This window comes from Anser cygnoides, chromosome Z, assembly GCF_040182565.1.
Source record: "Anser cygnoides isolate HZ-2024a breed goose chromosome Z, Taihu_goose_T2T_genome, whole genome shotgun sequence".
NCBI classification, from domain to species: Eukaryota; Metazoa; Chordata; class Aves; order Anseriformes; family Anatidae; genus Anser; species Anser cygnoides.
In genome coordinates this window covers 83,895,452-83,905,764 of record NC_089912.1, presented here as the reverse complement: position 1 = coordinate 83,905,764, position 10,313 = coordinate 83,895,452, and the positions used below count along the sequence as shown (strand labels likewise).

Here is a 10,313-nt window from a genome sequence, read left to right as displayed (position 1 = left end):
AGTTGTGCTGGGTGGAAAAAAAAAAAAAAAGTTTACTTTCACAAGGAGTGTAGCCTACAAGGTGAGTCCAAAGAACCCTTATCAGCAAGAGGCTGCAGGGGCCTGATGGTGGAACACACAGACCCAGAGCTTCAGAGCCCTGGGAGGCCGCTATCAGAGCCAAGGTGGCCCTGAAGCTGGGCTGCCCGCGGCCACGTCTGAGCCTCAGCCTTGAGAATGACTAACTCGGGAGGAATTCGAGCTCTCCAATCGCACCTCAAGAGTCTGGTGCTCAAACAGTTCCGAGGAGCTGCCTGTGTTCTACTTTACTTCCTTTAACATCTTTGCAAAATACACCTTAGTCAGGCACTGGGACGGGTTGCCCAGGGAGGTGGTGGAGTCACCGCCTCTGGGGGTGTTCAAGGAAAGGTTGGACGTGGTGCTTGGGGACATGGTTTAGTGTGTGACAGTGGTGGTAGGGGGACGCTTGGACCAGATGATCCTGGAGGTCTCTTCCAACCGTCAGGATTCTGTGGTTTTGTGATCTTTGCTTCAACCAAAGCGTTTAGGACGACTTTCTGCAGGAGGGGCGCGGCGCCCCCAACCAAACGGGGCGAGCTCGCCCTGTCCTTCACGCCTCCCCGCTGCTCCCTGGGGGCCCAGAGGGGCGGCGGACGCCAATTTCAGAAGCGGGGCCGTCAGCGGCGGGGGCAGGGGGGGGGAGCCTCGGGGGCGACCGGGGCGGGGTAGGAGCTCGCCCCGGCCCGAGCCTCGTCGGCGGGGCCGGTGCCGAGGCGGTGACTCAGCGCCGCCCTCAGCCGATAAAAAGGCGGGAGGCGGGCGAGGAGCGGCGGCGCGGTCGGTCGGCCGGCACGCGGGGCGGCGGCGGTCAGGCTCGAGGCCGCGAGTGGCCGGCGGTTGGGCGGCCGTTGGGGGCCGCCATGGGGGCCAAGCTGCGACTCGCGTGCGCCGCGGCGGCGCTGCTGCTGTGCTGCGCCCCGCCGGGGCAGCCCGGAGCCCGGGGCGCGCTGCTGTCGGCGGGCGACGGCGACGGCTACGGGGTGAAGCTGTGCGGCCGGGAGTTCATCCGCGCCGTCATCTTCACCTGCGGCGGGTCCCGCTGGAAGCGGCTCTCCCTGCTGGCCGCGGAGCCGGCGCCCGCCGTCGGTGAGTGCCCGAAGGAGAGGGGAGGGCTCTGGGGGCGCCTCGACGCCTCCGGGTGGGGGCTGCCCGCGGAGCCCCCCGCCGGGAGCCCTCCCTCCGCGTCCCGTCAGGCTTTCCCCTCGGTCAGGAGGTGTGGAGCGGTGCTCCTGAGCTTTCCGAGCTGGGGCATGGGGGCTATAGGATGTGGAGTTTTATCTTTTTTCTTTTTTTTTTTTTCCCTTACTGCTCAGCTTGCGCGGTTCTGTGCGACTTGCACGTTGAGGAACTGGGGGTCTCTCGCTTGGCGCTTCGGGTTCCGATCTAAACACAAAAACTCAATTTTAAGGGTCTTTGGTGGAGTTCCTGGCGGGTAAAATACTCCTTAGGGTTTCCTATCACAGGTTCTAAGACAAATATATTAAGAAAGGGTAAGCAGGTATTTTTTGACTGTTTGCAAAATACAGTAACGCAATAGTAATTCTAGGCACTGGGTCTCATTTATATATTTCAAAAAGTGGAAATAACACTTTTAAGCAGGAAAGAAGATGGAATTACAGCTAGTACTTGCAAAGAAAGAGGTTTTTTCTTCCATAAGTATACTGTTAATGAAGTAACATTTTACTTGTGCTATAAATGAAGCCAGTATTTTGGGTTTATTTTACCTTTTTCTTTAACAAATAGAGTAATACTATGTAACTTGTTACAATTCTAAAGGTAAGACCTCATGAACGGCCACCAAAGTTCACAGGAAACTTTTTCTTTCTATTCTTGAGCAGTAGCGTCTAAGAGCATCAGTCACAAAGGAGACCCCACTGTGCTCTGTACTATCTAACTGGAAGTCTTTCTCTGCCCCAAGTGACTACTGAATATTAGTAACTGTTTGACTAGTAAAGTAGCTACAACTATTTTTTATTTTTTTTTACATATCTGGGTAGCTGTTCTATCTGAAAGTTAGCTTGTATATGTTGATTGGCTATATTAAAGTAAATCTAATGTTCACTTGATGTTCTCATGTTCTTTCAGCTTTCTGAAACAAAAATATGAAACCAAATTAACAGCATGCAGACCACATGGCAAACACCTATTTCAGATTTTTTTTAACTTAAGAACTAAAAAAGCTGCTTTTCCTCACGTCAGCTGAAATATGCAGTGCCACTTGCCTTGCAGAAGCAAAAACAAGAGAAACAGCATGAGGTGAATGGAAGTAGTGCTGGATTTTTGAGAAGTCTAGGGTCAGTGAGACCAAGTGTGTTTCTAAGTAAATTCTGCAAGTCTTGAGAAATGAGTGGCAAGTATCAGCTGAAATAGCTGTAGAAAAATACCATCTATAAGAGTATACATAAAATATTTGCTTACTGAGTCTAATACTCAGTCCTTCTCCCCCCATTTGTTCTTCTTATGGTACTGGTTTGTGTGCATGGGAAAGGAGTGGTCTAATCTGATTTGTGAATTGCATGACACAATTTTATGCAGTCTCTGGATACATCACTTTACAATTTTCTTTACAGAAGGGCTGACACATCTCCATATGTAACAGTGCAGGCGTAATAGGATGTGTATACGTCAGTGACAGCTGTCACAGCATACTTCCCATGTCTAATAGGCAGCATAGCCTTCAAAACAAAGATTGCCCGAGAAGTAATCTATAAGTAAATCATGAGCGGAGGCTCTGCAGCACCAGTAGCTGTCCTAAATAAAAATGCTTTGCTTATTGCTAGCCAAATAGGCTTTTTATTGATGATTTTTAGAATTCTGTGCTCTTTTTGATATTCCTGAAGTCTTACCTTTAAGTCTTTTCTTTAAATAGATTCCTCTCAAGCAGAAAGCAACAAACTTCTGGGAAACTTCAAGTTGCAATCAATGTTGGGTCCTGAACTGGAACAGATGCAGAGAAGCAGCCCATTTCTTGGATGGGAGATACTGAAGGACTTGTATAGTTTAAATGACTATAATGAATATGAGCCTGTGGCAGATGACTTCAAAGAATTTCTTCAACAGGTGGAAGAAGCTGCTCAGAAGGACAGGGGAGGAAAAGGAATTGCAAATCCTGTGGGATCAAACAGTTATCCTTGGGCCAGATATCCCAGAAGAAAACGTGAATCTCTGGGTCTGGCAGGAATGTGTTGCAAATGGGGCTGTACGAAAGCTGAAATTAGTACTATATGCAGAGTTTAAAATACTATCTGCACTTATGCATGAAATCTATGTTAGTTGCAGTGCTACTTGGTTGAATGCTGTATGGAGGAATAAAACTCTTACTGTATTTTATTTTGTCTGTAAGTGCCAGTCAGTACTGCTGGTTTTCTTTAAACAAACAAAAAAAATCCTCAAGTGTAACTGTAATAACTTTGTTTTGCTGCAGTAACTTTTAATCTATATTTTTTTAATAAGTCTTTACAGTTCATTTTAACGTCCAGCCTTTACTCTTATATTACAAATGTAATATATCTTTGTAACATGTAAGGAAAAAATCAAGTGTTTAATTAAAATGTAATTATACTAAGTGTTACAGAGTTATTCTTTCTCTGACAGAAAGAACACCTGGAGATATTCTTGAGATGAGATTCATGCTACAGAGCTGTACAAAAAGGACATTCTGCATGAAGCTCCACTAAACACCTACTCAGCTTGCTGATTATTTTGAACGCACTTTCCCCCTCCCTTACAGTTGCAGAATTGTTTTATGCAATACCCTTCTGCATTTTTACCTCAATAGAATACTTGCAGCCTAAATATTTCTTCATATTCATAGAAGAACCTAATTAGTTAGGAGCTGAAGTATTAACCCTTGTGTTAGTTCTTATTTACCTTTCTCATTTTTTTTTCTACTATTGCTTAGTGAGACTGTTGGATGTGCTTCAAATGACTCATTATATAGACACTTTCCCATGTCTTCCTACACTATGGTGTTCTACACTACTTCAGGCGTGTTCCTAAATTGATAATAGCTACTGCATTTAATAGCTGCTTTAATCTTTGTAGTTCCTAAACTTTTTGTTTTTCACTAAATTCTCAGCTGTGACAAGTAGCACTTCTAGCTACGTTGTTGATGCCTTAAGGTGTTTGTTTGTTTGTTTGTTTTTTCTTTACCTTAATGATGCTCATGGCAACTTCACTTCTCTGTGTAGCAGTAGTTTACTCAGTATACTTCATAGCTTAGACTACACAATCATTACCTTTGGCTGATGGTGCTTCATTCTTCAAATTGTCTTTTGAAAAGTGTTCTTTGATCAAAATACTGCTTAATGAGATTGTAGCCTCACTTCTTTATCCCTTTTCCTAAGGTACTGTTATTCCAGCACTTAGGCATCTATTGATCCTTTTTATTATTTTTTTCAAACCATGTCAATTTTAGTCAGTAAAGACTGCGCAGAATGTGCATTCGTTACAAATGTTACCCTCCAGCTGAAAAGCACCACCTCTTTAGTCATAGGGATAATGCTGAGCAAGAATTGAGGTATCTTCTCCCACACCTCTGTTTTAGTGAATGTAAGATGCTTCTTATCAGTTTGAGTGAGGAAGGTAGCTGGGTAAAGTTCTGCTGTAGTATTTTTTGCAACAGCCTAGTTACACTTCTGTAGCTTCTGTAGCTTATCTTCCAGCTTCCACAAATAGTTTTGGTGCTAGAGATTCCCTAGTTCAGCTAACGATTTCCTAGAAGAATACAGGAGGAGTCTGAGGGGAAGCATTCCTTATTTTTGAGTAGGATCAAGGTTTTTGGGAGTTAATTTTGTTTGTTTGTTTTTTATTAAGGTAGAGGCTAAGCAGTACATAGAATCCCTGATAAAAGGGAAAATGTGAAAATGAAAATTAGCCATTGCTTTTCTCATTTTGCCAGAAAACCTCCTGCTAAACTTTCAAATAGAAATATGGGGAAAAAGGAATATGCTGCTTGTTCTACTTTGTTTCCACAGATCTGTCCAGGTACACAGCTTGTAGGCCAGCCATAACAGATATCAAATAAGTTGGATTAAGTTGAAATTCAGTCCGTATTTTGCAGTGAGGAAGTAGCTGTGTATTCGTGTGAATACTCAAAGGTTTTGTTTTAAAGAAAATGTAGTCCTGAAAGACATCTGTGTGGTAGGTCACATCTTATAGCAGCTTCTTTACAGTGAAGCCAAGTGTGACCATTAGGTGTCACTTGGTTGCAACAGGACTAGCCATGCAGTAGGATGCCATCTGCTGCTGATTGTATGACTTGGTGACCAAACACAAAAACATTAAAGCTTTTTTTAAGACCAGAAGCAAACCTGCCACATAAAATGACATGTCTGACCAGCCACACAGGGGAAATTATCATGTTTTAAAGCAGACATCTCATAAAATCGTTATATGCTCATATAAAATCATTATTGAGTTAGCATATTGATCCAAATGGCAAACCTGAAGGACCTTGTCTCTGCCGAAAGCTCCCCTGGGAGTACTGCCATACATATATAGCAGCATAAATATGAGCACAACATTTCAAAGCAACACATTGTGCTTACCATTATAGCTGTTCAAAAACACACCTCATGAAATCAGCATTTTTTTTTTTTTCTCTTTTTCACATTTCACTCAGTGAGCAATTAGCTATGGAGAACACCATTGTTTTAGCATCTCACTGCTTACAGAAATTGCAGTCCCATTGACGTGGTCTTAACTCACAGGAAGTGGCCAATTTCTGAGTAAACTATTAACAAGTGTGAGCCATCTTCTATACAGTTATTTCGAGTTTGTGAGTAAAAAATGATACATTATCACGTTGCCATATTAGCACTGCTATTTGTGTCTGCAAGGGTTTATTCTGGGGAAGTTCAGGATTTTTTTCACTGTGGGTAAAGTCTGAATCAGGTCTGATTATGAACTCATTAAAAAACTGACCAAATGAGGATAATCTGTAGCACTATATACAACAGGTTTTCCAGCTCTATTCCCTGTTTTTACCTTGTTCAAAACCTGCTAGAATTCTTTGTGTAAATTCTTAAATAATATGAATCAGTATAAATTGTGATATATCTACAGTCAAGTACCTCAGGTAATGATATAAGTCTGATGGCACCCTGGAACAGAATTTAGTGATTCCCTAATTTTCAATGTGAGAGTTAGAGTTTGGGTGATGGTTGAATGGGAATTTTCAGGACTGCATTTTCTCATACCAAGAAACCCCCAATGTCCTGTTTAGGAGTTTCAGTATCTTTTTAGCTTAGATTGTGATTTGTCCAAAGATTGCATTCCATGTCTGTGACAAAGAGGGGCTTTGTGCCTGTCTCTCAATTCCTAGACGGTACCTGCTCACCAGACAACCTTGCACATCATTTCATTCTCTATGTCACGGAATTAAAAGGGACACAACTGAAGACTTTACTAGCATCAAGATGTGCAGATGTTTCTGAAACATGCACTGCTTAACTGTGCTGCAGAGAGCAATCTTAACAAGTCCTAGAGACCTGGAAGACAGCAGTTCCTTCTACATCTAGTCCTATTTGGTCAGCTGCTTACCTCACCCAATCTTTAAGTAAGACATTCAGAAAATTCTAGTCTTATGAGTTACCGGAGTATTTCTACAAGCTGACAAAGTCAGAAACAGACCTCAGGTTAACACACTGAGTTACTGAAAAACTTTCTGAGACTACAGTCTCTTCTCCTCAGCAAACAGCAGAGACAAAACAGGAAACAAACTCCTTTCCTCCTCAGAAGAACGTGGATAGATTCGTACCCGTGTTGCTGCTCTGCAGCCACTCACTATTATCATCAAGTAGCTGAAAGAAGCTCTTTTTCTCATTTATGCCACGAATTGCCATCATATGCTGAATCACTTTTCTGTCACACAGCTCTTCTATATCCTGGGAAGCTGGGAGCTGTTGGCTGCTTTCCGTGGACTTTCACTCCAACAGAGTTACTTGACTGTTACAGCCACCCACTTTGTGGTCAAGACTTGGTATCACATACTGTGCCTCCACAGTGTGTTTGTCCAGGACTATTTTCTGACCAGAACTGCTAAGAAAGAAAGCAAATTAGGCAGTCTGTGCAAACTCCTTTTTCTTCCACCTAACCTCCCTTACACCTATATTTCTCCTGCCCTGGAATTTTCCTGTACTTGATATGCAATACTTAAATTCCTTCAACTGCAGCCTTCTCCCATGTTTTAACCTTGAAATGCTTAAAGCCAAATCTGTACCCATGAATCGTCAAGGTGTTTCACTGTTAACACAACTGCACAAGGTAGCAAATATCACATAGAGAAACTCAGAAGAGAAACAAAAACTGGCTTCCAGCCTTTGTACTTCAAAAAATACTGAGAGCTGTCCTTCCAAATGGGCCAAAAGAACAGCCCCCAGCAGGATGTGTACCTTCTCTGGATTATGCTGCTTGTCCCAAGACTTTCCAGGTACTTGCAGTTTCTGTGAAATCTCAGCTGGCGAGTGATGGATCCTTTCTGGCACCAAGGAGTGCCTCTTCAGGAATTGTTTTGTCCCGATGAGCTGAAAGCAAAGTACAGTAAGATGACAGTTTCTGCCTCTGCACCTGAGTTGAATCACACTGGTTTCAGCTCTCCGGTTACTGTTCTTCAGTGGGTTATTCAATACTAGCATGAAGTTGTTCCCTGCGTCAGCAATCTGGTGTAAAGCAATTGCCTATGACTGTGCTTCTGGCACTGCAGAAATCTTTGGGCTCAGCACCAACCAGTCTTGGTATTAGAGGCCATCACTGAAGTGTTTCTTTGTCTCTGTTGTTTTACATCTTTTGTCCCTCTGCCAAGAGATGAAATCCCTTCTAAATGGGGTTTTTCCCATGCAACAGCACCATGTGACAGCGCACATTTCACCCCCACCCTTTTTCATTTGAGATCAAAACAGTGGGCTGAAGGTTACAGTGCAGTGCCAGGTTGACCCCAGCTGTCTCGTGCCCTCTCTGCAGAGCTCCTGAGGGACTGAGACTTCAGTAGTCTGGTCGACCTTTCCCTGCTGATAAAATGTGATAGTTTTCGTATAGAACTTTTTTTTCCAATAACAGGCTGCTGTGTTCTACCATGTGTGTAGGCCAAGTTATCTGACCAACTAGACAACTTTCCAGAACCTCTTAAGGTTTGTAGCAGTGTTGATACACTTAGAGAAAAGTTGTATACTTTTCACTGTTTTGTCAGTTTTCACAGAATCACAGAATGGTTGAGGTTTACAAGGGACCTCTGGAGATCATCTAGTCCAACTTCCCTGCTCAAGCAGGGCTCCCTGCAGCACATTATCTGGGATTGTGTCCAGAAGGCTTTTGAATATCTCCAGAGCAGGGGACTCCACAGCCTCTCTGGGCAACCTGTTCCTGTGCTCAGTCACCCTCACAGTAAAGAAGTTTTTCCTCACATTCAGACAGAGCCTCCTGTGTTTCAGTTTGTGCCCATTGCCTCTTGTCCTATCCCAGGGGACCACTAAGAAGAGCCTGGCTCCATCCTCTTGACATCCTCTGTTCACATACTTATAAACACTGATAAGATCCCCATGAGTGTTCTCTTCTCCAGGATGAACAGGCCCAGCTCCTTCAACCTTTCCTCATCCAACAGATGTTCCTGTCCCTTGGAGCTCCAATTCCTTCAGGGCTTTCTGCTGCACTCTCCAGTAGCTTTATGATCCTCTTGTACTGGGGGACCCCAAATCAGACACACAGCACTCCTGGTGTGGCCACACCAGAGGTGAGCAGAGGGACAAGATCACCTCCCTCGACCTGCTGGCAACACTCTTCCTAATGCACCCCGGGACAGCACTGGCCTTTTTGGCCACAAGGGCACATTGCTGGCTCATGGTTACCTTGATGTTCACCAGGACGCCCAGGTACTTCTCCAAAGAGCTACATTTCATCAGGTCAGCCCCTAGCCTGTACTGGTGCATGGAGTCATTCTTCCCCAGGTGAAGGACCATGCACTTGCCTTTGTTGAATTTCAAGAGGTTCCTCTCTGCCTAGCTCTCCAGCCTGTTGAGATCCTTCTGAATGGCAGCACAGCACTTTGGGGTGTCATCTACTCCTCCCAGTTTTGTATCATCAGCTAACTTGCTGAGGAGGCACTCTGCCCCTTCATCCAAGTCATAGATGAATTAATTTAAACAATACTAGCTCCAGTGCGGACCCCTGGGGGACACAGACAGCTACAGGCCTCCAACCGGGCTCTGTGTCCCTGATTACAACCCTCTGGGACCTGGCATTCACCCATTTCTCAATCCACCTCACTGTCCACTTACGCAGCCCACACATCTTGAGCTTGTCTATGAGGTTATCATGGGAGACAGTGTCAAAAGTCTTGCTGAAGTCCAGGTAGACAACATTTTTCCCATCATAGAAGGCAATCTGCTTAGTTAAGCATGATTTCCCTTTGGTGAATCCATGTGACTACTCCTGACCACCTTCTCGTCTTCCACATGCTTAGAGGTGGCCTGCAGGATAAGCTGTTCCATCACCTTTCCAGGGATGGAGGTGAAGCTGACTGGCCTGTAGTTCCCTGCGTTCTTCTTGCCCTTTTGAAGAGTGGTGAGACATCTGCTTTCTTCCAGTCCTCAGCAACCTCTCCCATTCTCCATGATCTTTATAAATATGATTAAGAGTGGCCTAGCTATGATGTCCACCAGGACCCTCACCTCTTGTGGGTGCAATCCCATTAGGGCCCATGGACTTGTGGATGTCAGTTTTGCCTAAATGATTTCTAACCTGATCCTTCTCAACAAAGGGAAGGTCTTCCTTTCTCCAGATGGTCTCCCTGGTCTCCAGTGTCAGGGATTCCCAAAAGCTAATCTTGGCAGTGAAAGTCAACCCAAGTCAGCAAAAATCAAGAAAAGTCAGCATAGAAATGTCCATACTGTCCATATGAGCAACAAGGGAACCAATAGATATAGATTATGGGCTAAGCCACCCTAAACTGACACGATAAAAAGCAAACATACTAATAACCATATGGAAAATTCATAGTACATGTAACTGGACTATTTGTATGTAGCTTCCCTGACCAGCAGGGGTACAATGTTAGAACAGAGAGGAGTAGAAAATACTTAGAGACCAGTGAGTGAGTTGTTATAGCTGTAAAATAGCATAGGACAGTGTAAGACGTTTAAGTTTACTAATGTTTACAAACTAAGTACAGGAAAAATAATTAATTTACTTTAGAAGAATTGTGTGGTGATCTGTATACTTCATTGGAGGAGGCAAAAAACTACAACACAGACACTCCC

General features: G+C 44.1%; 1 protein-coding gene across 1 annotated transcript; it reads left to right on the top strand.

Annotated features, from left to right (window-relative positions):
- The first annotated feature begins 840 nt into the window (after nt 1-840).
- On the top strand, nt 841-3,626 carry LOC136789058 (relaxin-3-like). The gene is made up of 2 exons (XM_066988444.1): nt 841-1,146; nt 2,930-3,626. Exons 1-2 carry the CDS (start codon nt 921-923, stop codon nt 3,295-3,297), a joined length of 594 nt encoding a protein of 197 aa, XP_066844545.1. The 5' UTR covers nt 841-920; the 3' UTR covers nt 3,298-3,626.
- Nucleotides 3,627-10,313: the final 6,687 nt, after the last annotated feature.

What these genes read in the sequence shown, in the direction of transcription:
- LOC136789058 (XM_066988444.1), top strand. Translation starts at nt 921, where the DNA reads ATGGGGGCCAAGCTGCGACTCGCGTGCGCCGCGGCGGCGCTGCTGCTG. An exon ending in GGAGCCGGCGCCCGCCGTCG is followed by an intron (nt 1,147 to 2,929) that starts GTGAGTGCCCGA and finishes TTCTTTAAATAG; the next exon opens with ATTCCTCTCAAGCAGAAAGC.